Raw genomic sequence first — 25,128 nt, 5'->3', positions numbered from 1 at the left:
TAAGACTCTACACCTTGTCTCCCTGGACTGGACTCTCTTCTCTAATTAGTGTTTCTCAGTCTAGAGAAGGAACCTGTTCTAAAGGATAAACAGGGTGATATTTTTAAGAATTTCTTTTCAGTGCTTTCATCGAAATATACACGAATACAAAAGGAAGTATATATACACTTATTATTCATATAGCATTTAAACATTAGAAAACCAAAGCAGATTTACAAATTAAATATTAGCAAAACTCTAAAATAAATACAAATTAGCCTCATGGATTTAATGTGATGAGAAAGAATGCCTTTCTGAAGCGAGACCCCTCTTGCATTGTGATTAGGACTGCAGGCTGCCAGGCCTGGGGACTTGAGTTCTGTGGCTTGTTCTGTGCACCCAGGGATGATTCAGTTCTCTTTTGTCCTTTCAGCTGCTATTAAACCCTCATTCATGCAGCTAGTCAGGACTGCTGAGGCCTTTTCTTGGGCACAAATGCATCACTTACAAAGGAAGACTGCTTTTTTCCCTTTCCTTGGACGATTCAGTATACCGTGGCACCAGTGCAATCATTAAAATAAATGCAAATTATATGGTAACACATAATTATAAGGAGTTCATTCAGAATGTGTTTATTTTGTTTAGGATATCATTTTTTTCTTTTTTTTTTTTTTTTAGAAAAAACACACACACAAAATGCATAGAACACTCTCAGATTTCTGGGAATAAATCCATGGTTTTCTGTTTGTGAAATACTGCTCCAGGTCAGCGTGATCCATACTGTTGATTTTTTGTTTGATTGATTCTGTTGGGTTATGTAGCAAACAGTATTCATTAGCTTAATCTTTCAGGAGAGATTTCCTTTTTTCTCCTGATAAACTAATGTACCTCTTAGATATGTTTGTAACCTACCTATTAGATATGTTTGTGGTTGTTTTTATTTGCAGGCATACTTTGGGGATATTGTGGGTTTGGTTCAAGACCACCACAATAAAGCAAATATTGCAATACAACAAGTCACAACAATTTTTTTGGTTAACCAGTGCATATAAAAGTTATGTTTATACTGTATTCTATTAAATGTGCAATAGTATTAGGTTTAGAAAAACAATGTACAAACCTTAACTAAAAGATACTGTTATTGCTAAATAAGAATGCTGGCCGTCATCTGGGCCTTCAGAAAGTTGTAATCTTTTTGCAGTAGTAGTGTCAAAGGTCAAAGATCAGGTCACCATAGCAAATGATATAAGAAAGTATGAAATATTGAGAGGATTACAAAAATGTGACACAGAGACATAAGGGGAAAATGGTGCTGATAGTGGTATAAGACTAAGCGTTGCTACAGAACTTCAGTTTATTTAAAAAAAAAAAAAGATTATCTGTGGAATGCAATAAAGAGCAATAAAATGTAGTGTGCTTATCTGTTATTCCCTTCTTTAAAAGTTTATTCAGATTTCATTTACATATTGATGGAATATCTTCTGTAGGCCAAGCCAGGGACGACTTTCTAAATACCTAGTTATGGACAACTTTCTAAATATTTGATTTCTCCCAAGAGTGTGTGTACGTGTATGTTTGTAAGAGGTAGACTTAACATGCTGACAAATGAATTGCGTTATCCACTTTACCTAACAAGATTAACCTCTGAAGTCATGGTTGTAAAGCTCCTGTTTTGGTATTAGATTTCTTATAAACGAAAATTCTATTAATGCTGTAAATTATGGAGTTAGAGAAATGCTGTTTTTCTAAAGGTCCTTTAAATTTTTCTGAAGTTGTTTTCAGTGTTTTTCTCAGTCTATATTTATCAAAACAACTGGTCTATTCCATCATAACTCCAGTCAGCTGTTTAAATGGTGTTAGTTCCGTGGCCAAATAGTCAGATAGGTTATCTATTTTGTTATTTGTTTTGTTATTTGTAGGGGATAAAAAGTTCAAGTTTTGTAATCCAACTAAGAGACTTTATTTTTCTTTACACAGAAGGCTCGACCATCTATAATGCAGGTAAATGATACTTTAAAATTTATTAATGTATTTTTCCAGCAGTATTCTCTGTGGAATACTATAATATTGCCAATAATGTGTTTCCTTCTAGGATGCTGTAACGCTTTGTTCCTACCCTTTTATCTTTGATGCCCAAGCCAAGACCAAAATGTTACAAACTGATGCTGAACTGCAGATGCAGGTAACATATTTTAAAAATTATTTTTTCCTATTATGGGTTTCTTTCATCTTACACATTCAGTTGTAATTTTTTCCTAACAGAAGAAGGTTCATTTGGGTAAAGTTGTAGTATAACTTTTAGAACCTATAGAAAACTTTTCAGCAATTGTCTATTGAATAAAGCAAATACAAGTGAAGGGACATTTACATAAACAGGGTTGACAGGTGTCTCCATAAAGTATCATATAGTAAATATTTGCCTTTGTGGGCCATATGGTCTCAAGTATAAAACTCTGTTGTAGCACAAAATTTTAACTTTACATAATTTTCACATGTGTTAAATATTCTTTTTTTATTTTTGTTTAACCATTTAACAATGTTAAAACTATTAGTAGCTCAAGAGCTGTATAAAAACAGGCAGCAGGCTGGATTCAGTCAATGGGCTATTGTTTGCTGACCCTTGATACATTATTAAATGGACCTTGGCAGTTCTTCATTGAGCCAAAACTTAAATTAGATTTGTTTAATTTAAATTTGTTTTGATTGTAAAATATAATTGGTTTTGGCAAGCCTGCAAAGGTGTTTGTGAACTAGCAATCCAAACCTGTCAATTCCTACTGCTGGTGGATATGTAACTTCATTCATCTCTCTCCCCCTTCCCCATCTTTCTGACTCTGTCTCTAGCTCTTATTTATATCTATCTCTATAGATCTGTTTTCACAGTAATATAGCCATCATATTGACAATTTAAAGCTTTTCCAGAGAAAATGGACATTTTTCAAAGAACTAAAGCTGTTTAGCAAGTGGTTATTTGGTTTCTTTTCCTGCTAATTCAAAAGTCACCATTTTTACCCAGTTACATCATCACTTTCTTCTACTAAGATATTATTTCAGTCTTAATCCGCTTAGTCCAAATCATTTTCCTGGAATGAGTTATGGATCATATGGTTCACAAAGTGTTTCAGTTAATCTCTTTGGGTTCATCTCAGAAAGATTTGTGTGTTTTGTAAACATGACTGAGAAAATCTACGGGAAGAGTTAGGAGGAAAATAAAGAACAAGGTGGAGATGCAGCATGTCTGCCCTGCCCTGTACCCAGCCGTGGTCCAAAGGCACGGCTGACAGCCGTCTCCCCTCGCACATGCGCTCTTGGGTGATAACTGTGTTCTTGGGTGTGCTGTTCCAGGTGGCAGTCAATGGGGCCAACCTGCAGAACGTCTTCATGCTGCTCACCTTGGAGCCTCTGCTGGCCAGAAGCCCCTTCCTGGTCCTTCATGTTCGCAGGAGCAACCTTGTTGGAGATGCCCTAAGAGAGCTGAGCATTCATTCTGATATTGATTTGAAAAAGCCTCTCAAAGTGAGCCCTTCAGTATATTTATCTAAATAACCTTCCTGGGTTTCTTTAAACAGTGTCAGATGAAGCAGCAAAATTAAAATCTTGGAGTACAGCCATTGATTATTTCCTTCATTCATTTTACAAGAATTTACTCACCTCCTTCTGTCCAGTCACCAAACAGACCATCTCAACATGACATCAGATAAAAATGCCAGTGGATTATTTGAGGGACAGCAATGGCACCCCACTCCAGTACTCTTGCCTGGACGTTAAGAAAAATCCCATGGCTGGAGGAGCCTGGTGGGCTGCACTCCATGGGGTTGCTAAGAGTCGGACACGACTGAGTGACTTCTGTTTCACTTTTCACTTTCATGCATTGGAGAAGGAAATGGCAACCCACTCCAGTGTTCTTGCCTGGAGAATCCCAGGGACGGGGGAGCCCGATGGGCTGCTCTCTGGGGTCGCACAGAGTCGGACACGACTGAAGTGACTTAGCAGCAGCAGCATAGGGCCTTCTTTGTCTGCTCTTTTTCATGTACCTGTTCCCACTCTACCAAAACCATGCAAACAGTAGCACTGCTAAAGCTTCAATTAGGTAAAACTACCAAGCCAGCATCTAGGAAGTCTTTGGATGTCAAAAATTTAAGAGAAAGAAGGTGAAAAAATAGAAAAGTGAGATTTTCTGGGCAGCTGGTCGTCTGTCCTGATAGGCCCTTTTTAGTACTCTGAAATGATTAAGAAATTGTCTTTCCTCATAAACTATGCATGCTTTGTGTTACCACTTAATGTATTCTTGGGGCTTAGCACAATGCTTGGAACACAGTAGCTAGTCAGTAAATATTTAGTGAATTATTGAAGTTTTAGATCATTTATTTACCTTTCCCTTCAGAAGACTTTCCTGTTTCCAATCCTGTTGTAAACTCCTGAAATGTAATAGATAAGAAACTGATGGTATCCATGATACTGTCATCCTTTTCAGAATTTCAGTGGGTAGCATCAGTCCCATCAGTCTGCCTGGGAGTTCTCCCTAGAACTTTTGGGATAGATTTTTGATATTGCAAACAGAAGGTGCTCTCTTTGCCGCCTGTTTTCAATCACTAATTCAGATGAGACTCTTTGCTTGGTAGCATGTCTGAGTTAAGTCTTCTACTGGCATCCATATAATCAGAGTCCTTTACTCTCCTCCTGCTCTAGGCAACCTTGAGCACAGTATTCAGGATAATTTTTCTTTCTTTCTTTCTTTTTTTTTTAGCTACACTATGTGGCATGTGGGATCTTTGTTCCCTGATCAGGGATCAAACCTGTGCCCCCCGCAGTGGAAGTGCAGAGTCTTAACCACTGGACTGCCAGGGAATTTCCCAGGATAAGCTTTTTTAAGTGCTTTTTATTTTTAGCTCTGTGCCTGAGCCCTTTCAGTAAAGTGGGGATGATAATAGTAATTTCTGTGTGTAAGACTATTCTGAGGATTAGGTTAATAGAATTTAAGTGGCTGGCATATAGAAAACTCTTAACAAATCTCGTCCTTTGGTTTGCTGTAGTTGTTACTGTGGTTGGGTCCAGCGTGCTCCATATAGATCTGTAATGGGTCTCTTTATAGCCCCTCACAGATGCGTCTGCTTGAAGTACTCTCTTCCCTTTCATATTCATCAGTTAGTTTAAGACCCCTACTGAGAGAGATTTCTGTCTTTACTCAGGTTAGTCATTGCTTTTCTCTGTGTACCAGAACATTTACCTCTCAGTGTATCTGACTCTTTGAAAATGTATTCTTGAATTGTTTTTTTTTTTTAATGTTTGCCTGTCTGCTCCAAATTGATGGTACATTTTCTGTGGACATCTGGTAAACTTCTGACTTTGTCTATATCCCTTGAAGTGCCCAGTAAAATTTTGTGTGATTGTTCAGTGTCTTGGTAATAATCAACAGATACACCTTGCAGTTTCATTGCAGCAGTGTATTCTGTTACATCTTCCTTTCTTTGTCCTGACTTTGGAAAGAATTTGCAAAAAAAAAACCCAAACCCATAAAATGACAATGATTTCCCTGAAGTACTAATTCTACTTTGATTATTTTAAGGTCATTTTTGATGGTGAAGAAGCAGTGGATGCAGGTGGCGTCACAAAGGAGTTCTTTCTTTTACTGTTAAAAGAGCTGTTGAATCCCATCTATGGAATGTTTACCTACTACCAGGATTCAAATCTCTTATGGTTTTCAGATACGGTAAGTTAGTAATGTCATCATTCAACAGATAGATTGAACTAAACTTCCTTTTTGTTGTCAGACCAGTCCCTAGCCTTCTGACATTTGCAAAGGGGAGCTCTAACAAAGATAATCATTTAATGTTTATGAAGAGTCTAACAGTCTTCATGTTTCCCCTGTTGCCAAGACCTCATAGTTGAGTTTTGTTGCCCATTAGTCCCATTTCCATTTCTAGTAGGTAAGCTCCAAGCTTTGTAAATCCTCGAAGGGTAGAAAGAGTATGATAAAGAAATTGGTTTTATGACATATAAAAAGTAATTGTCAAATATATCTTATTTTAATAGCAACGATAGTATGTGTATGGATACTCCCACAGATGTACACAGTTTATTTTTGAAAATGCAGTAGGAGGGCTAAGTTTTAAAAGGCATTCTCATTTCAGGCAGACTATAGTTTATTTCTTTTTCTACCGGACTTCTCTCCCTATATCTGTATTGTTCTGAAAAGTGGCTGTTAGCCTCTTGTGGCTATTTAAATTTCAATTTTATTTAGTTAAAATTAAATAATACTTGCACTTCCCTGGTGTCTCAGATGGTAAGGAATCCACCTGCAGTGCAGGAGACTTTGATTCGATTCCTGGGTTGGGAAGATCCCCAGGAGAAGGGAATGGCAACCCACTCTAGTATTCGTGCCTGGAGCATTTCACATTCCCTCAGTTGTACTGACCCCCACTCAGGTGCTCAGTAGACAAACACAGTAGCTGACATCTGGGACAGAACAGAATAGAATGTTTCCATCACTGCAGCAGGTTCTGTTGGACACCAGTGCTCTAAATGAAGATAAGCTGTTCTCTGTATCATAGATGAGCTGTAAATGCTTAACTTTGTCTACACTGCATCTTTGGGGGACAATTGAACTTTTTTTTTTTTTTTTAATATTCTAAATATTGCAGTTCTCATCCACCTCTGATAAAAATCACTATTGTAAAACAGATTATTACTCTGTATTTGTGTTCATGTTTATGTGAAACAGTGGGCATATATTAATTTTGTAACAGTATTCCAGTAATTTCTAGGGACATCTTTTTTTTTTTTTTTTTTAACCTCATATCATTCACAAACATACACAGTTAAACTTTTGTTAGGGATATTTCTCTGTTTCAGAAGGTAACAATATTATAGATCTTTATTCTTTCATTCTGAAAATATTTTAAGGTAAATCACACATGGATTTGAGGGTGCAAGCACTGCTTTTGTTTTTAACACATTTGTGCATGTGCTTAAAGTGTTTCGTAGAGCACAACTGGTTTCACTTGATTGGCATAACCTGCGGACTCGCCATTTACAACTCCACTGTGGTGGACCTGCACTTCCCGCTGGCTCTCTATAAGAAGCTACTGAATGTGAAGCCTGGCCTGGAAGACTTGAAGGAGTTGTCACCCACGGAAGGAAGGTACAGAGCTGAAAGATGGGAGCCTGGCGTGGAAAGCTGCTCTTGGCACTGAGATTAAAGGTTGAAAGCACCACGTGTATAAGTTAGAGTTTCTCATTCGATTGTGCTGTGTATGCTTTGTCTTAAGACGGAGGTCCATAGCTGCTGGCTTGAATCAATGCCTGGGTCACTCTAGGGACAGCAGGAGAAAAAGCAAAAGGGAGGTCATAGCTGCCCAGGAATCCAAACAATCTCAGCTTTTCTTATCCTGAACAGAATATAAGGACTTTGAGATTTGTCATGGTCCATAAATAGCAGGGGAGAAAGTATTGAAAAGAGAGCCTGTGTTTTAGGTTACAGATTTCCCCATCCTTCTGTATTTCTCTTTTCTGTGCCTCCTTGACTTTCACACTATGACCACATGTGCTGTACTTCTGGTCACCAAATGTGTGTGGGGTTCTCTCCCACGTGTCCAGGTAATTCTGCATGATGCCAGCTGGGTGTCCTGCAACTTATCTCAGTTCTGGCACTGTCTACCTGGAGATAGAGTTGGATCCCACAGGTTAAGGGTTTCTAGTGCCCTCATCCCAGAGGAATTTACAAGGATTTGGGGATCTCTGTGCTAAGGAACTGGGGGCAGAGACCAGTATATGTATTTTTTCTGTTATCTCATGGAGCCTTTTTTAGAAAGTAGTTTAATTGGGATATAATTTGCATTCTGCACAATTCGCCCAGTTAGAGTATATAATTCAGTGACTTTTCAGCCACAGAGTTTTGCAGCCTTTACTCCATTAATTTTAGGATGTTTACATCACCTGAAAAAGAAACCTGGTATTCTTTAGTTGACATTCCCAACTTCTTCATCCCCCAAGCCCTAGGCAACCATTAATCTACTTTCTGTCTCTGTAGACATGCCTCTTCTGAATATTTCACATAAATGGAATCATACAATATGTGGTTTTTGGTGTCTGGCTTCTTTCACACAGCATGTTTTCAAGGTTCATCTGAGTTGTAACTTGTATCAGTGTTTCATTTCTTTTTATTGTCAAATTATATTTCGTTGTATGGACATACCAGATTTTGTCTATCCATTCATCAGCTGATGGACATTTGGCTTGTTTCTACATTTTGACTGTTAGCAATAGTGCTGTTATGGGTATTTTTACACACTTTTCATGTAGACATAAGTTTTCGTTTCTCTTGGTTATGTACCTAGGAGTAGAATTGCTAGGTGAAATGCTAACTCTGTGTTTAGCCTTTTGAGGAACCTCCATACTATTTTCCAGGACAGTAGAGACATGTTTTTAGTCATTTTCTTTCTGTCTCTAAAAACTCCTTTTATTTTGAGTTTCTGTGTATTGATTTTAGGTAGCATAAGGTGAAATTTAATTTATAAAAAGATACCATATCCTTGGCTTTGTGGAAACACTATAGTTCTTTTGACTTCAGCAGAAGGTAACATCCCTTTTTTTATATAGAGAAAGAATACTGATTTTAAGATGGAGATAGAGAAAGGGTAGTCTCTAAGGTGCTCTCTGGAAATGAGATGGTCACACCACCAGTATAGGACATCAGTACAGAGGAATCACAAAGGATGTGGGGCAGGGGAGCGAGGCACAGAGAGAGGTAAAGAAAATTTAGAAGGAATATTAAAAAATGGCAGAGGAGACCAGGCAGGGTTACTTTTGTGGTAACTGAGAGTAACAGAAATGTGTGCTGTTTTTTTTTTTTTGCCAACCTGGCTTAGAATGATATATTTCAAGTAATGATTTTGGCTGGTTAAGTGAAAAAAGATTTAAATTCTGCATGAAAAATTTTCTTTCTGGGCAACTTGTTATGGAACTGCCAGATTCTGAGCTCATTGAAGAAGTGTGAATGAAGTCTAGTTATAAGAATGTATTCTCGTGACAGCTGTGATACGACCATTGCTGGCATAAACAGGTTTCAGTGTTCTTTAATGTGGCAGGTAATAGAGTTCTTTGCACACAGAGCCCCTTGCATTAACAAGTAAGACTAGATTCCTAAGTGGACACAGTGACTTTGAAGCTTGTTTTTTATGATGGGAGGATTATCCTTCTAATGCAAACAGATAAAGCCAATCTGTGGGACCACTGCAGGATCATCTCCTCACTTATCTACTTCCAAAGTATACTAGGGTTGACATAAGTGTGTCAGATACAAGGCTGCCTGATTTTCTTCTTAAATTCAGTGAGGCTTGTCAGTAGGAACAGAGAACAATTAATGAGCATCTTACAAGTCAACTGCTTGTAAGACATTTTTTTCAAAATATGTTTAACGTGACTTTCAGTGTAGATTTATGTTCATTCAAGAATCTTCTTTTGTAGCATTTCCTTGCAAATAATCTGGACATGTGACTGGGATAGAAACACCATTGCCATGTGTGATTTACCTCTTTTCTTTTCTCTGTCACACTGTGATTAGGAGTCTTCAAGAACTGTTAGATTACCCTGGGGAAGATATTGAGGAGACTTTCTGTCTCAACTTCACGGTAAGGATTTTCTTTACTTACAACCATAGCTATCTTTTTTATCATGCTTACAAGTTATAATTAGCATCATTTTTCTCCAAATCAAAGAAAAAATTCAGAGATTCTCTGAACCAAACTATTTTAGTCATAGTATCTTTTTTTCATCAATGTATAGTTGTTGTAGAATATTAGTTACAAGTGTACAGTACAGTGATTCACAATTTTTAAAGGTTAAACTCCATTTATAGTTATGATAAAATATTTGCTATATTTCCTGTGTTGTACGGTATATCTTTATAGCTTATTTCTTACGTAATAGTTTGTGTCTTAGTCCCCTACCCCTATGTTGTCCCTTCCCTCTTCCCTTTCCCCAGTGGTAACCACTAGTTTATTCTCTAAATCTGTGAGTCTGCTTCTTTTTTGTTATATTCACTAGTTTGTCGTATCTTTTAGATTCTACCTATAAGTGACATCATACAGTACTTGTCTTTCTTGGTCTGACTTATTTCACTTAGTGTAATACCCTTCAAGTCCATCCATGTTGGTGCAGATGGCACAGTTTCCTTCTTTTTTATGACTGAGTAGTATTCCATTGTGTACATAAGCCATTCATCTTTATCCATTCATCTGTTGACGGACACTTAGATTGTGTCCATACCTTGGCTATTGTAAATAGTGTTGCTTTGAACATTGGGGTGCATGTATCTTTTTGAATTAGTATTTTTGTTCTTTTTAGATATATACTCAGAAATGGAATTGGTGGATAGTATGATAGTCAAAGTATCCTGAATATTTCTGGAGTTCAGTAAATGTGTTGAATAAATGAATGAATGAATGGTTAATCTATACACTTAAGAAAATTACTGACGCATTATTCCTCTTCACTCCTATGTTGTTGTTTGCTGCTGCTGTTGAGTCACTAAGTTGTGTCCAACTCTTTGCAACCTCACGGACTGTAGCCCTCCAGGCTCCTCTGTCCATGGGATTTCCCAGGCAAGAAGGCTGGAGTGGGTTGCCATTTCCTTCTCCAGGAGATCTTCCCGACCCAGGGATTGAACCCATGTCTCCTGCATTGGCAGGTGGATTCTTAACCACCGAGCCACCAGGGAAGCCCCTTTACTCCTATACATATAATTTATTTTCTAGAGTTCATATTTTCTCTTTGATTGCATTTATTGGCAACTCCCTATCTTAAAATAAAACTATCCTATAAAGTGCCGATGTTCTCTGATTCTTTCTCCTCCCAAGAATCTTCTGTGGTAATGTAAGTAGTAATTAAGCTACATTCATTCCTAAGGCTTCTCAGTCATTTGGGATCTAGAAAGATAAGTAGTCAATAAAATTGAAATGTTTCTTTATTCCCCCTTAAATATAGATTTGTCGAGAAAGCTACGGTGTGATTGAACAGAAGAAGCTGATACCAGGAGGAGACGAAGTGACCGTGTGCAAGGAGAACAGGTTAGTCTTGACCCTTGACTGGGCACATGTAACTTCATTTCTCGACACTTTTACTTTGAAGACAAAGACTAAAGTTAACTTTTCATCCCTTCTTCAGAGGGAATAAGAGTGCTAGGGCAAGTTTACAGATTTAATAGTGGAGGAATCAGTGGACCTCGGATCGGAAGGTAACTGTGTGTGTTCTGCATCTCTGTCCTACTGGCTTTGACCCTGGTCAACCACATAAACTACCTGATCTCAGTTTCCTGTCCTGTCAATAGGGGGTTAAAATAACCGTTCTGTCTCCCTCATGGGAGACTAAGTGAGATAATTTATAGGAGAATATTTTGACATTTTGGAATGAAGGAGCTCCCAGCATCTATAGAAGGTTTCCAGTATCCATCAGAGTGACTGGCAGAGTGACTGGCTCCAAAAACTATGTGTTGAATAACCGAAAGTTATAAAAATGCTTACTATTATCGGTGGTTTTATTGATGAAGAATTTGTAATGTAGATTTTAAATTAAATTCTGTGTGCCTCATGAAAATTAATTCAAGTACATCTGATTTTTTTAGTACGATTTTCTGTGTTATCTCTTTGAAGGAGGAAAACATTCAATTTTGTTTGCTTTTGAATTAGAGTGAGGTTGTTGGCCATCTGCATGTTAATTAATTCAGTTTGCAAACACTGAGTGCCTGCTGTGGGCCAAATCTGTTGCTGGATTCAGGAAATAAGTAACTTTTATCCTCAGTACTAACTGGGAAGGGACAGCGTAATGAATAATTGCAGTAGATGATGGTGCGTGTGGTAGGTAAGTGATAGAACATGCGCCATGGAACCAGAGGGAGAAGCCACAACACTTTCACTGACCATCGAAGAGTGAGTGGGAAAAACATTTCAGGCTCAGGGAATAACATGAGTCAGATTCTCAAATTTAATACATGATAGAGAATGGTGAGTACTTGTTGGGTGGGAGCTAGTGTGTGGATTAAAGGGGGGTGCAATAGTATTGGGGTGAAACTTGTCAGATCTTAAGTGGTTTTGAAGTGGGACATGGTTGATCTGATTTAGAATGATGACTGGTGGCCATATGTAAATGGACCATGTGTGGGGAGACCAATAGGAGACTACTGAGGTAACTCAGGTGTTAGGTACTGAGGGCCAAAATGAAGGCAGCAGGGATGCAGAGTCAGCTCTGTGTTGATTATGTAATGAACAGGAGCTAGTGCCTGATTATATATGGGTCCTACTAGAGAGGCATGTATTGATAAGCATGTCTTGAGGGTTCCAATTTGGACAACAGGAAACACAATCTGTAGAGCAGGGTGGAAAGGAAAAAGAGTTCCTTTTTTTTTTTAAAGAGTTCCATTTTATAAATGTTGATTTTGACATGTCTGTGTGATACCTAGGTGATTTTGTTTAGAGCTGAAGATTTATGTATGTCTTGAAGTCTTTTTTTTTTTAAATCAAGTCATAGTTTCTAAGGATATTTCCTTTTTCTTTTTTTGCATTTCAAATTTTAGTACAATTTTTAAAGGTTACTTTGCATTTGCAGTTACTACAAAATATTGGCTACATTCCCCACATTGTACAACACATCCTTGATCCTGCCTCACACCCAGTGGTTTGTACCTCCCACTCCCCAGCTCCTGTGTTGTCCCCCCCCCCACCCTCACTGGTCACCACTGATTTGTTCTTTGTATCTGTGAGGCTGCTGCTTTTTTTGTTATACTCACTGATCTGTTGTGTTAGAGGTCTTACTGTCAGTAGTTTGTTTAGTTCCTTATGCCAGCCTTAACCACCAGTGAATCTGAGGTTGCCTACACACAGAAAAACGTGGTGAAGTAAAAAAAAAAGCAAGGATGGGGGGAAATGTATGTTCTTAGAAGAGTTATATATATTAGAACAGAAGGGAGACTCTTGTGATGAGGACTTAAAGATCGTTAACACATCGGGTAGAGACAAAACTTCTTGACTTGAAGAAGTCGTGGGTGTGCAGAAAGATAAGGTAGGTGTCTCTCATCTTCCTGCAGAAAGGTGAGGGAATGGTGGTCTCCACTTGGGAGGGTTGTGAGTGAGGGAAGCCTGGAAGCAAGGGTGGAAAAAGGTTACAGAGGTAGAGAAGTTGGATGCTGCTTTGGGTATGTTGGGAAATGAAAGCTTTGGGTTTTAATTGGCTTCTTACTGTACGTAGATGCAAAAATGCAGACAGAAATCCTATATGAGTGATGTATATTGGCTTCCTCCCATAAATCTTCCCTTCTGAAAGTAGGAGTGACAGAAAACCTGACAGGCCTCCTCTTCCATCCTTTTACAGTTTAAAAGATAGCTAGAAGCCAGGGTGATCTAATGTAGCATTCAGTAATCTTTTTTGTCATGTAAACCTTCCAGACTACCCGGGAGGCGTCAGCTTTGGGGAAAGTGTGAGCTATAATACCAGAGTTAACTGAAATAATGCAGAAGTTGCCAAGGACCCAACAAAAACGGCTTCAGGTGATCTTGACTCTGGGAACCTAGTATAGAGGCTCATCTTGTCTCAAGTAGGTGTGTTACCAAGTTTGGGCTCGCTTTGTTCACTGCACACAAGGCCAGTGAATCTTAGAGACAAGGTGCTGAGGCAAGGAATATGACTTTATTTGGAAAGCTGGCTGACAGAGAAGATTGCAGACTGATGTCTCAAAATAACCATCTTGTCAGGGCCTGGATGTCAGGTTCTTTTATAGAACCGAAGGGAGAAGCAATGAGGAACTAAAGTCAAAAGGCAGAATAGAGAGTGAGAAGCAGTGAGGGAGTAAAGTAAAAAGGGTCTTCGGTTTTGCAAAACATCTCCGGGGTTGCAAAACATCTCCGGGAAGGGCCAGCCTTCTGAAGGGGTGTGTTCGGTTCAATCGCTCATTGCTCATCCTGTCCGACTCTCTGTGACCCCATGGACTGCGCCATACCAGGCTTCCCTGTCCTTCACCGTCTCCTGGAGTTTGCTCAAACTCATGTTCATTGAGTCAGTGATGCCACCCAACCATCTCATCCTCTGTTGTCCCCTTCTCCTCCTGCCTTCAATCTTTCCCAGCATCAGGGTCTTTTCCAGTGAGTCAGTTCTTTGCATCAGGTGGCCAAAGTATTGGAGCTACAGCTTCATAATCACTCCTTCCAGTGAATATTCAGAACTGATTTTCTTTAGGATTGACTGGTTTGATCTTGCTGTCCAAGGGACTCTCAAGAGTCTTCTCCAGAACCACAGTTCAAAAGCATCAATGAAATGTGTTAGTCTCTTCTTTTTTGCAGTCATTCACAGAGGGGCAGGGTCAGATTATCTCTTTATGAGCTGAACAAAGGCACTTAAGTTTAACAGTCAAACAGAGTAGCAGGGTTCTTTGAGACTGCCATTAGTATGATTATAATAACTGCAAGGAAAAGCAACTCAAAGAAACATGGAGTCCGAATTATTTCTTCTCTGCAGCAGGTGTTTCATTTGAAACTCTTGACAAGAATGTTTCAAAGCTAAAAGCACTGTCCCTTCTTTAACTGTATAACATTGGTACTTTTATTAACTGCTTATGACTTGTTTAATAAAAACAGTATTATTCCATAGAATCTGATAATATTTTTAAAATTGGGAAATTTACAGCAGATCATAAAGTGGTTAAAGGGCAGAATAAAAGGCAGAATAACAGTGACGGTCTTTATTTTCTTGGGCTCCAAAAATCACTGCAGATGGTGACTGCAGCCATGAAATTAAAAGACGCTTGCTCCTTGGAAGAAAAGCTATGACAAACCTAGACAGCATATTAAAAATCATAGACATTACTTTGCCAACAAAGCTATGGTTTTTTCCAGTAATCATGTATAGATATGAGAGTTGGACCATAAGAAAAGCTGAATGCCAAAGAATTGATGCTTTTGAATTGTGGTGTTAGAGAAGACTCTTGAGAGTTCCTTGGACTGCAAGGAGATCCAACCAGTCCATCCTAAAGGAAATCAGTCCTGAATATTCATTGGAAGGATTGATGCTGAAGCTGAAGCTCCAAACTTTGGCCCCCTGATGCGAAGAACTGACTCATTGGAAAAGATGTTGATTCTGGAAAAGATTGAAGGCGGGAGGAGAAGGGGATGACAGAGGACAAGATGGTTGGATGGCATCACCGACTCGATGGAGATGAGTTTGAGTAAGCTCTGGGATTTGGTGAAGGACAGGGAATTTGGGCGTGCTGTATTCCATGGGGTCACAGAAGGTCAGACATGACTGAGCGACTGAACTGAACTGATAAAGTGGCTTTTGGGCCCAGGTGATCTTGTTACTAAGTCCAAGTACTCTGCTCACTGAACAACAAACCAGTGAATCTGAGAGCTGAGGTGCCGAGACAAGGAATACAACTTTAATTTGGAAAGCTGGCTGACAGAGAAGATGGCAGACTATGTCTCAAAATAACTGTCTTGTTGGGGTCTGGATTGCAGGTTCTTTTATAGAACCAGAGAGAGGCAATGAGGAACTAAAGTCAAAAGGCAGAATATAGAGTGGGAGAGGCAGTGAGGAAGTGAAGTAAAAAGGGTCTTCAGTCTTGCAAAACATTTCTGGGAAGGGCCAGCCTTGGGAAGGGGTGTGTTGAATCTCTTCTTTTTCTCTCTTTTACTCCCTGTTTTTTTGGGGCAGTCATTCGCAAGTGGGCAGGGTCAGATTATCTTTCTATGAACTGAATAAAGACAGTTTAACAGAGTGGCAGGGTCCTTTGAGGCAGGCCACTATATATGATTATAACAGCAACAAAAAACAAAGACAGTTCCAACATGGAGTCAGACTTGGTTCTTCTCTGTAACAACTCTTCCTCCTTTCTGGTTTTGGTGATCACTTTATGATGTATATATGTACATATGTAGATACATCTATAGCCTTTAGCCTTTTCAAAGGATGTCTGAGCTTTGGCATCAGGTTTCAGACAATATAGTGTGTGCATCATTTGTTATGAGCTAACAGTAGGCTAGGCAAGCAATCTAAGGAAGGGCACATTCAGGATTTCTTCACTTTCTAGTGAGTCTTCCGAATGCACTGTGTGTTGGATAGGCCCGGCGGGGAGAGTGTTCTTGTGCGGGCGTAGGCAATTTGTGATAAAGTCTGCAGAGGAGGCAGGTATTGGGACTTAACCCTCTTTTTTCGTATCTTTATAAAATTGTTTCTCCTGGAGACTTTATGTCTCTGCCTGTTTTGTTCTCTTTCTCTTTGTGGGTCTGAGCTTTTTTTTTTCTGTCTCTTTGCTTTCTCTCACTCTCACGCTGTCTCCTTATTCAGTAGGTATTTCTTGGAATCAGCAATTGAATTGACCTGATAGTTGAGACACAATCTGTGCAGGAATACTGAAATATAACCCAGTTTGTTTAGGGTTTTAAGCTGTTCTCATTTGCAACCATAAATGAAATATGAAGACAAAATTAATTAATTGAATCGAAAGGGGTTCAGAGAAATCCACATGGACAGAGGCATCTGGGGGGGATGGATATGGGTAGAGCTCTTGGGAGGACTGCTAAGGTCTGGATACTAGAAAACAGAGACGAGAACGTAACAAAAAGGGAAAGATGCTCAGTAAAGTTTGCAAGCAAAGAAATCTCATGATAGAAGTGGGTCTGTGGCACACTTTCTTTCTTCATCTTTTTTTCCTTTTCCACCATTTTTGTCTTTTGCTGACAGTTGGGCAAAAGGCCCTGCAGGCCTGCAAGCCCAATCTCGAGGCTGAAGAAAAAATCTGGAGTCCGCAACAGAGGCGTCAGTGGCTTAATGGATGTGGGTTACATGTGTGAAGCAAGGTCCTGGGGTGATGTCTACCACCTGGGGTAGATAGCAGGCAGAACGTGGCGACTGTCTCTGCTATTGCGGAAAATGGGGAGATGGGTACCAGTAATCAGGGGAATTGATGTGAGGTTGGCTCTTGGTTATCAGGGAAACCAGCAAGGGGGAGTCATGCCCCTCAACACCCCTTTGATAAGCTATCTTAGTGGAGATGTTCTGACCTAGTCATGAGCAGGGGCCTGGCACAAGTATGTGGAAGGTCAGTTATATGAGTAGGGTGTGGGTGAAGCAGGCACAGGTTGAGGAGGGGTTGTACAGAGCACAACAGCACAGCCATCTTGAGTGTCCCGACCATACGTTGACATATACTCACTCCTGGACATTGCTCATCCCATGAGTGGTCCTCAGAATCAGTGCAGAGAACGTGCTTTTGTTTAAAGTCAGTGGTTTCCTTTTCTCTTTCTTTGCGGTTGTTTGCCCCTAATTGACTTCAGGGCTGCTTCTACAAAACATTTTCCATAAGGATGTTCTGATGACATACAGATTCCTTAAAAGAAAGAGAGTACATAACTTCAAGGGAGTAATAAGGGGACCTACATTATTCTTTTACTTATATTACAAAACTCCATTATTCTGTTACCATGACTTTCTTAAAAAAAATAGCTTCTCTCTTTCTAAAAAAGTTTTTAAGTCTTTGTGTTGTAAAATGTGCTGTTGTTTTAAATATTGCCAGGCAGAGGGGGACTCCTATTCTTATTGCCAAGACACTGTGTTTGAAATTAGAATAGGGAATAGCTTCTGTGTTAGATGGAAGTTTGGGTTTCCACTTTCCTGGGTTGCTAACACTCCTTGAGCACACAATGAGGCCATCCACACTGCTTTAGGCCCTGCTGTCCGTGGCTCTGTACTTGGTGTCAGGAGGCCCACCCCCTTGCTGTTGGACAGACTTCTGAGAAGCCAATGTGGTTATTGCCACATTATTAATATTACTGTCATAGTCCGGGACAGACAGAAAAAGACGTGAATTAGTGTTTGATTGTTTTTCCCCTTTATTTTTAATGTTGTGAGGGGTTTCCCTCATAGCTCAGTTGGTAAAGAATCTGCCTACAATGCAGAAGAGACCCCGGTTCGATTCCTGGATAGGGAAGATCCCCTGGAGAAGGGAAAGGCTACCCACTCCAGTATTCTGGCCTGGAGAATTCCATGGACTATACAGTCCATGGGGTCGCAAAGAGTCAGACACAACTGAGCAACTTTCACTTTCACTTAATGTTGTGAAAAGTAGAAGTGTTACCATCAAAGCATGTTGAGATCCTGGAAAGAAAGGTTGTATACGATGGTGAAAGATTAATCATTTCCTTTTGACTGTTACATGCCATAATCTTGTCACTGGGTATTTTCATAAATTAGTCTAAGAAAATGCAGTGAAAGAACCAAAAGAATAACACCTGCTGTATTTTTAACTTGAGCAGTTGTATATAGAGATGCTACTGGCATTGAAGCTGTTTTTATTGAGCTAACAGTAAGATATTTGCTGTCACCACTGCCCTGGAGGAAAATGACAGAAGGATACCAATTCTGTATCCATAATTTATTACATTCCATTTGGTCTTAAAATTGCTTTCTTTACTTGGACAAGAGCTGCAGACAGACAAATGAATTATAAACATCCAGGTAAAAGAACACCCTTGGATGATTGCTGGTGACTGCTGGCATCTTAGCTAAATCTTGCCACAACTGGTAGTCACATGTGTATAATACTGTACTGCATGACTTAAGTATTTCTCACACTCTGTAACATGGTGTTACTACCATCAATTAAAAAAAAACAACCCACATGTCATTCTATATTCCTTCCAGTTTAACTCAAGTTAATCAAATCAAATGTAATCAATATCTTCCCCAGTTTCTTCCATATTAAAAAGAGGTTTGTATGACATGTGTGTGTGCTCAAGTTGTGTCCTACTCTTTGTGATCCCATGAACTGCAGCACGCCAGGCCTCCCTGTCCATCACCAACTCCCAGAGTTCACTCAGACTCACGGCCATCGAGTCGGTGATGCCATCCAACCATCTCATCCTCTGTCATCCCCTTCTTCTCCTGCCCCCAATCCCTCCCAGCATCAGGGTCTTTTCCAATGAGTCAACTCTTCGCATCAGGTGGCCAAAGTATTGGAGTTTCAGCTTCAACATCAGTCCTTCCAATGAACACCCAGGACTGATCTCTTTAGGATGGACTGGTTAGATCTCCTTGCAGTCCAAGGGATTCTCAAGAGTCTTCTCCAACATCACAGTTCAAAAGGTACCTAGATTCTATAAAGGAATGTGAGAATAAAACCCACACATGACAAACACTTCTAGCTCCTTGAGATCAACTGAAGTTAGGAATGCTGAGACTTCACTTGATCTCTTGAGATAGTCTGTGGGAGGTGTAATCTTTAATATCTTCATGGTATTTGTGCTGGGCTGTTACAGGAATAGCAGATAATTAAAATGTTAGTAACATTTCTCGAGTGCTTCCCATAGTTGAAGAAACTGAGGCATGGAGAGGTATAAGTTACTTGCTCAGGTTTACATGGTTAGAAGTCCAGAGTTCAAAAACCAGAGCCAAGTTTCAAAGCCATTTTGTTTGAGTGAGAGCTTAGGCTCTCAGCACATTGCCACTAAGAGGCCAAGACCAGAGGTTCAGGGTCCCTGTGTCCCTTCATCCCTTGAAGATAAATAACTTGAAGAGTTTGCTGTTTTCAGTTCAGACAGACTATGCAATTTTTTAAACACAAAGTTGGCATAGTTGAAAACATACTATATATGTATAAAATTGTATGTCTGAATTGTTTAACTTAGGTTGAGATAATGCTTATATCTATAAATTTATTATAAAGCCCTCATGGACAGTCTTAATAATGACTGCACAGCCTATGTGAATGTGTGTTTTCCCTACTTTCCCTTTTGAGTGTCTGGCTTGTTTCTATGTTCTTTTTTTCCTTCCCTTTCTTTCTCTTCCCCTTCCTTCATTTTTAATAAGACTGTATCAGACATCTTAAGTATAAAACTTTGTTTTTAAAATTGCTCTTTTAATGATAAGGTCCCAAGGGTGAAATGGAATTAGTGTATATCATTTCGAATCTGTGGCTATTTTTGCTAAATTTATTTTGGTTATGAATTATACCAACTTATACATTATCATCAATGTATGAGAGTACTACTCTATTTCATCTAATCCTTAAAAATACTGAGTATTCTTTTTTTAAAATCTAGTCTAATAAGAAACTTGACTTCACTTGTAAAATTTTGTATTTCTCCCGTATATAAGCTACTTTACATATTCTACATAGCATTAATCCATTTTTCTGATGTTTACCTTTAAAGTATTTTTTCTTAAAAAAAGTGAATTAGGTAGAAGTGATCATTGCACAACATTTTAATGAATTAAATGCCACCGAATTGTTCATTTTAAATGGCTAATTATGTTTTGTGACTTTCGTGTCAATAAAAAAATGTTTGTGTCCCTGTGTATGCACGTGCAGATGTGTCTGTGTGTGCTTGATGGTAAAGTCTGAGTCCGGGAGAGCTGCTGTACTGTGCTGGGCTGTGAGTGTCAGCCTGCTGCAGTCTCCTGCATAATGCTCGTAGAGACTGAGTTGAATGCGTAGTGCACGCTGCCTTTCTTTCTGCCAGTTATGTTGTGTGTTGCTTACTAATTTGGATCTATAATGGATTAAAAGTGGTTTATGAGTGAGAGTGTTTGACCTGCCTTAAAGAGAGGGTATTCTGCTACATATTAACATACAAGTTTTATGGCTGCCTGAGGAACTATCAAATAAGCAATTCAGGAAACAGAGGGGAAAGATCAAGCTAGTTAGGAAATGGTGGAAATTGCTTGACATTATGAAGGGCATCACATATGTGCTTATATCCTGAGAAAAGTGGCCAACAGTGGTATGAATGGTAGCTAGAAAACCCCATAGCTGAAGTTGTATGTATAAGTGAAAGAAAGATCCAGACCTTGCCGGAGGCCTGGACCACTTAGTACTGTCCTTTCAGGATGTGTCTTGCTGCCCTAAACAGGATTGCAGTATTTCCTTTTTTAAAGTAGTCTGCTGACATCTTTTATATAATTCTCTATTAAGACAAAATGATTTTCATATGATTTATATGAACTTTTTTTTGTATTTGTATTTTATTGCACATTTTATTCCATTTGCTGCTTGCTTTTAAAAATGTGAAGTCTTTTAAAATTTTTATAAGCTCTTAATTTTTGTGTTGTCATGTCTGTTGATTATTTCTTTTGGTCTTAAATCACTCTAGACTTAACCTTTCCCTGTCCAGTAATTAGTAAATGCGTAATAATATATTTTCTTCCATTAAAAATTTTCTTTTGAGTCTGTAGTTTAAGATAAAATCTTAACTGTTTCCATATTAGTAAACAGTTAGGTGAAGATTAGGGTAGTTATATGGTTCTAGATCCAGTTTGGGTTTTGATTTGAAGTGTAGTAAATAACATGTTAATATGGGAAGAATTGACACTTTTGTGATATTCAGTCTTACCTTCCAAAGGCTTGTTTTTTACATTTCTTTGTGATATTCTATTTTTTTTTCTTTTCATAGGTTGCATACATTTTTAATTGAGGTTTTTATAAATATTTTTATTTTATATACTCTGAGAGCCTTTTGCATGTATTTTTACATTAAAGTGCCTAGAAATAATTAGTGGTTTTTATATGTTTATCCAGTAACTAATCAGTTCCTCAAACTTACTGAATGTGATAGGTTTCAACTGATTCTCTTGGGCTTTCTATATAAAATCACATCCCTTCCAAAATTTTTTATTTTCCCCACTAATTACACACCTTATTTGTTTCACTCATTTTTGTTTTTGTAGGACCTAGAAAAACAAGTCTTTTATTCCTAGGGATAAGAAATGAATATTGAATTTTTAGTTTTTTTTTGCTTCTGTTCCAGTTAGGCATGATTATCATTTACTTCTTCTATAATAAATTATTTTGATTTTCTCTTTTTGTTGTCTTGACCCTAAGGAAGATTGTTACATTAAGGTTTTACTCAACTATTGCAATTAGCAACAGGTCAGAGCTTCCTTCCATTCCCTAAGGTAAATGGGTCTAATGTTACTTCTGAATAATTTTAACCCTTAAGGGAAATGAAAAAAAAAAAAAAATCTGTGTGTTTAAAATTTGTGGGGAATCACTTTCAATTTTATACTTAATTTAGAATGCCCAGATATAAAGTTGAAATAGCCTTTATATGCATAATGTTTTTTATTCTTTCTGGGAGGAAATCAAAATCTGATTTTTATATTGAGGAAGAAGACCTTTTATTGAATTTATTTGTTTACAAATGAAAGGCCACATTCTTAAACAATAAAATCATAAGAATATAATGAAAAAAAAATCATAAGAATATAATGTATTTTCTCCCTTTTTGTAACTTACGAGAGGACTGAATTTCAAATCTTCCTCTTTTATCTTTCATATAATAATAACAATGTTAATAACAGCTGAAGTACTTTGAGCACTTAGTGTCAGATGCTGGTCTATGAGCTTTATGTAAATTAACTAGCTTGTTCTCCATAATAACCTGTGAGGGAGGAATTGTTACTATCCCCTTTTATAGATAAGGAGAAACTAAACACAGATTAACTGAATTGCTTGAGATTCATCGCTAATAAGAGGCAGATCTGGGATTTCATTCCAGGCAGTCAGAGAATGAGTCCTTTTGTTTTTTGAAAATACAGTTTTATTAACACCACAGTGGTAAACAATTTTATGCTTAAATTTCCTTATAGATCACACAGTTCAAAACCCACAAAGAAGCTAAGAGTCTTTACGTTAAATGTGTCCTCCTAAAAATCCTTTGCTGTATGCCAATCTGTTCCCGAGCAGTAAAATTTGATTATGCACCATTTTATATTAATATGTCACATTTACATAGCAAAATAACGAAGGCACAGCTAACACAAGCAAACTGAAACCCTTTCTACTTCTGAGCTGCGGATGGGGACACACAGTTGGATTGGTTCTTCAAGTATATATTTTTTCCCAAACATTAGCTTCAGTGAAGAGTTCTGATAATTTTCACAGCTACATTCTAAAAGCTACAAGACAAAAAGACATCACACAATTCAAAGTACATAACATTGGATACACATGCTTTACAGACTTTACTAGAATTCTACATTTTTTCAAGTAAATTAATACTTCTAAAATATTTGATAAGGGGATTTAATGCTTAAACAATTGGGATTTGTTTTACACCTTTGTAAATAGACATTACCAAGAAAACACATAAACACGAGACCGTAAATAATGAACACACACGTTGACAATATTGTACAGGTCATACACCCTCCTTCTCAGAACCAAATATTCAGAACAGTCTTTAGAATCTGAAGTGGCAGTTTTCTGAGCCTCATTAACAGTATTGTCATGATCTCCAGCACCGGGTTCCTTCGTCCCATCTCTCTTCTCTGAAGTGTAAAGCTAATGTTACAAAAACAAAGTCTTAAAGATGAGATCTGTTTTGAGTTCTGCTGCTGCTGCGCTGGAAAAATGCAAAAGAAATGGAAGAATTCGGCATTGAGAACACGTTCGATCTCGGCTTGGGTGTTCCGTGCCTAGTGCGATACTGTGACGAAAGGATTTTCAAAGTGACGTTCTTTAATTCACATCTACTTGACACCCTTAGTAAGTCTCAACTCCAGTCCTCACAGAAGAGATCATGAAAAATCATTTTAAATTTAACTCATTTTCAACACCTGTTGGTATTATTTGTGTTCAAATTGGAAATCAAATTTGAGACGCGCTGGGCATAATCTGATTGCGTCAATTTCATAGTATTTTAGGAATGTCAGAATTGATTCCTACTGTACTTTGGTCCAAAACCTGAGCCGTTCAAGTCCACCAATGTGTACAAAATAATAGTAATCGGGGTTTTAAATCTGCGTCGTCATTCTCCTCTGCACTCTCTGCCCCGCTTATTTCTTGGCGTCATCAGGCACTGCAGAGTGGGGACCCTCATCTTTGGCGGCAGCGGTCCCCGCAGCCTCTGCTGCAGGCTCTTCTTCCTCCTCGTCCTCCTCCTCTCCCTCCTCCTCATCCTCGTACTCGTCATCATCATCATCCTCCTCATCACCCTCTAAGGTCCATGCACACCCCTCCATCTCACCGGTGAGCTCTTGGATCTTAGCAAGTAAGGGCTTATAGATATCGTTATACTTTTTCTCCAGAGCCTGGAATTCCTTGTCAAATTTGGCTTCTATCTTATCGCATCGCTTCTGCAGCTTTTTGAGGGCCAGGACTCGGCATTTTACCGAATTAGGCAGGCTCTCGATAAAGTCATTTCTAGGCTTTGGTGCATTCTCTGCAGGGGTCTGGGGCTCCTCAGCCATCTGACCGACCACACCGTCGGAGTCGCTGGACGCGCTGTCAGAATCTCCCCCCTGCGCACCACCTTCCGCCATTACCTCCTCCGCTGCCGCGGCCGCATCTGCTGCTGCTGCCGCCGCCGCTGCCTGGCTCGGCTCCGCAGAGCCCTGGTTCTGCGAGTCAGCCATGTTCGAGGAGCAGCGCAGAGTTCTAGGTGGCTCCCACAGAGACCTGCACCCGAGCTGCACCACAGCGATCTTGCGGCTGCGGCAAGCGGCAAGAGGCGCTGACGTTGGCCGCGGCGGTGACGTCGCGCGGCCCCGCCCTTTCCCCCCGCGGGCCCTTGACTGGCTCCCCATAATCAGCTGATGGTGGGGCCCTCGAACCACACCAGCAGCCTCCTGTTGCTACCCTGCTCTCCCCTGCGCTGCGGGCAACGTCAGGACCCGTTTCCTAGCTACCCTGCTTACCCCTACATCTGCCCGCGCAAATCCCTCCCCCAGTAGAGAGGAGCTGGGGGTGGCGGCAGGTGTACGCGGCAATTTTTCACGAACTGTGTGGACGGGCTTAGCCTTTGCCACTTGACTCCTCTAGCTCACGCAGGTGCTTATATACATCTGCCAGTATATGTGTCTTGGCATTTGTCTCCATCTCTCTGTAGCTGGCGTTGGCATCTTGAGCTTACTCTTGGGGACTCGGCTTTGATCACCTCAAATTTCAGTGAAGTCCTTGCCAGAGAGTAGAGGCCTGGGGGGATCTGTCTCCATTCCACCCACTTAGGGACCTGTGGGAGAACTGAACAGTTTTCAGCCCTTCTCCCCTCGTCCCACCCTCAACAGCCCCTCTTGCCCCTCTCTCAGCCTAGTGGCACATATACTGGTAGCACGGTCTTCTTTCAGTTAGGCGGACCCTGGAAGCAGTTTTGGAGCCATTTGACCAGGAAATGT

General features: G+C 39.4%; 2 protein-coding genes across 6 annotated transcripts in view; one reads left to right on the top strand and one right to left on the bottom strand.

Annotated features, from left to right (window-relative positions):
- Nucleotides 1–25,128, top strand: part of HERC3 (HECT and RLD domain containing E3 ubiquitin protein ligase 3) — a 198,234-nt gene that overhangs the window by 143,206 nt on the left and 29,900 nt on the right. For 4 of the 5 annotated variants that reach the window (XM_070372155.1, XM_070372153.1, XM_070372156.1 and 1 more), the window contains exons 17-23: nucleotides 1,957–1,980; nucleotides 2,072–2,161; nucleotides 3,325–3,495; nucleotides 5,546–5,689; nucleotides 6,954–7,120; nucleotides 9,542–9,608; nucleotides 10,963–11,045. In XM_070372155.1, coding sequence (XP_070228256.1) covers nucleotides 1,957–1,980; nucleotides 2,072–2,161; nucleotides 3,325–3,495; nucleotides 5,546–5,689; nucleotides 6,954–7,120; nucleotides 9,542–9,608; nucleotides 10,963–11,045 — 746 coding nt within the window. The remainder of the gene's footprint in view (nucleotides 1–1,956; nucleotides 1,981–2,071; nucleotides 2,162–3,324; nucleotides 3,496–5,545; nucleotides 5,690–6,953; nucleotides 7,121–9,541; nucleotides 9,609–10,962; nucleotides 11,046–25,128) is intronic. The other variant, XM_070372158.1, reaches the window with a different exon arrangement.
- NAP1L5 (nucleosome assembly protein 1 like 5) lies at nucleotides 23,583–24,464 on the bottom strand. Its single transcript, XM_005897784.3, has one exon. The coding sequence runs from the start codon at nucleotides 24,367–24,369 to the stop codon at nucleotides 23,791–23,793; it is 579 nt and encodes a 192-aa protein (XP_005897846.2). The 5' UTR covers nucleotides 24,370–24,464; the 3' UTR covers nucleotides 23,583–23,790.

This window comes from Bos mutus, chromosome 6 (assembly GCF_027580195.1).
Source record: "Bos mutus isolate GX-2022 chromosome 6, NWIPB_WYAK_1.1, whole genome shotgun sequence".
In the NCBI taxonomy this organism is placed as follows: Eukaryota; Metazoa; Chordata; class Mammalia; order Artiodactyla; family Bovidae; genus Bos; species Bos mutus.
The sequence above is the reverse complement of the archived record's forward strand: the minus strand, read 5'-3'. Positions and strand labels throughout refer to the sequence as shown.

Bases quoted from the DNA above. Each gene is read 5' to 3' on its own strand.
- NAP1L5 (XM_005897784.3), bottom strand. From the start codon at position 24,369: ATGGCTGACTCGCAGAACCAGGGCTCTGCGGAGCCGAGCCAGGCAGCG.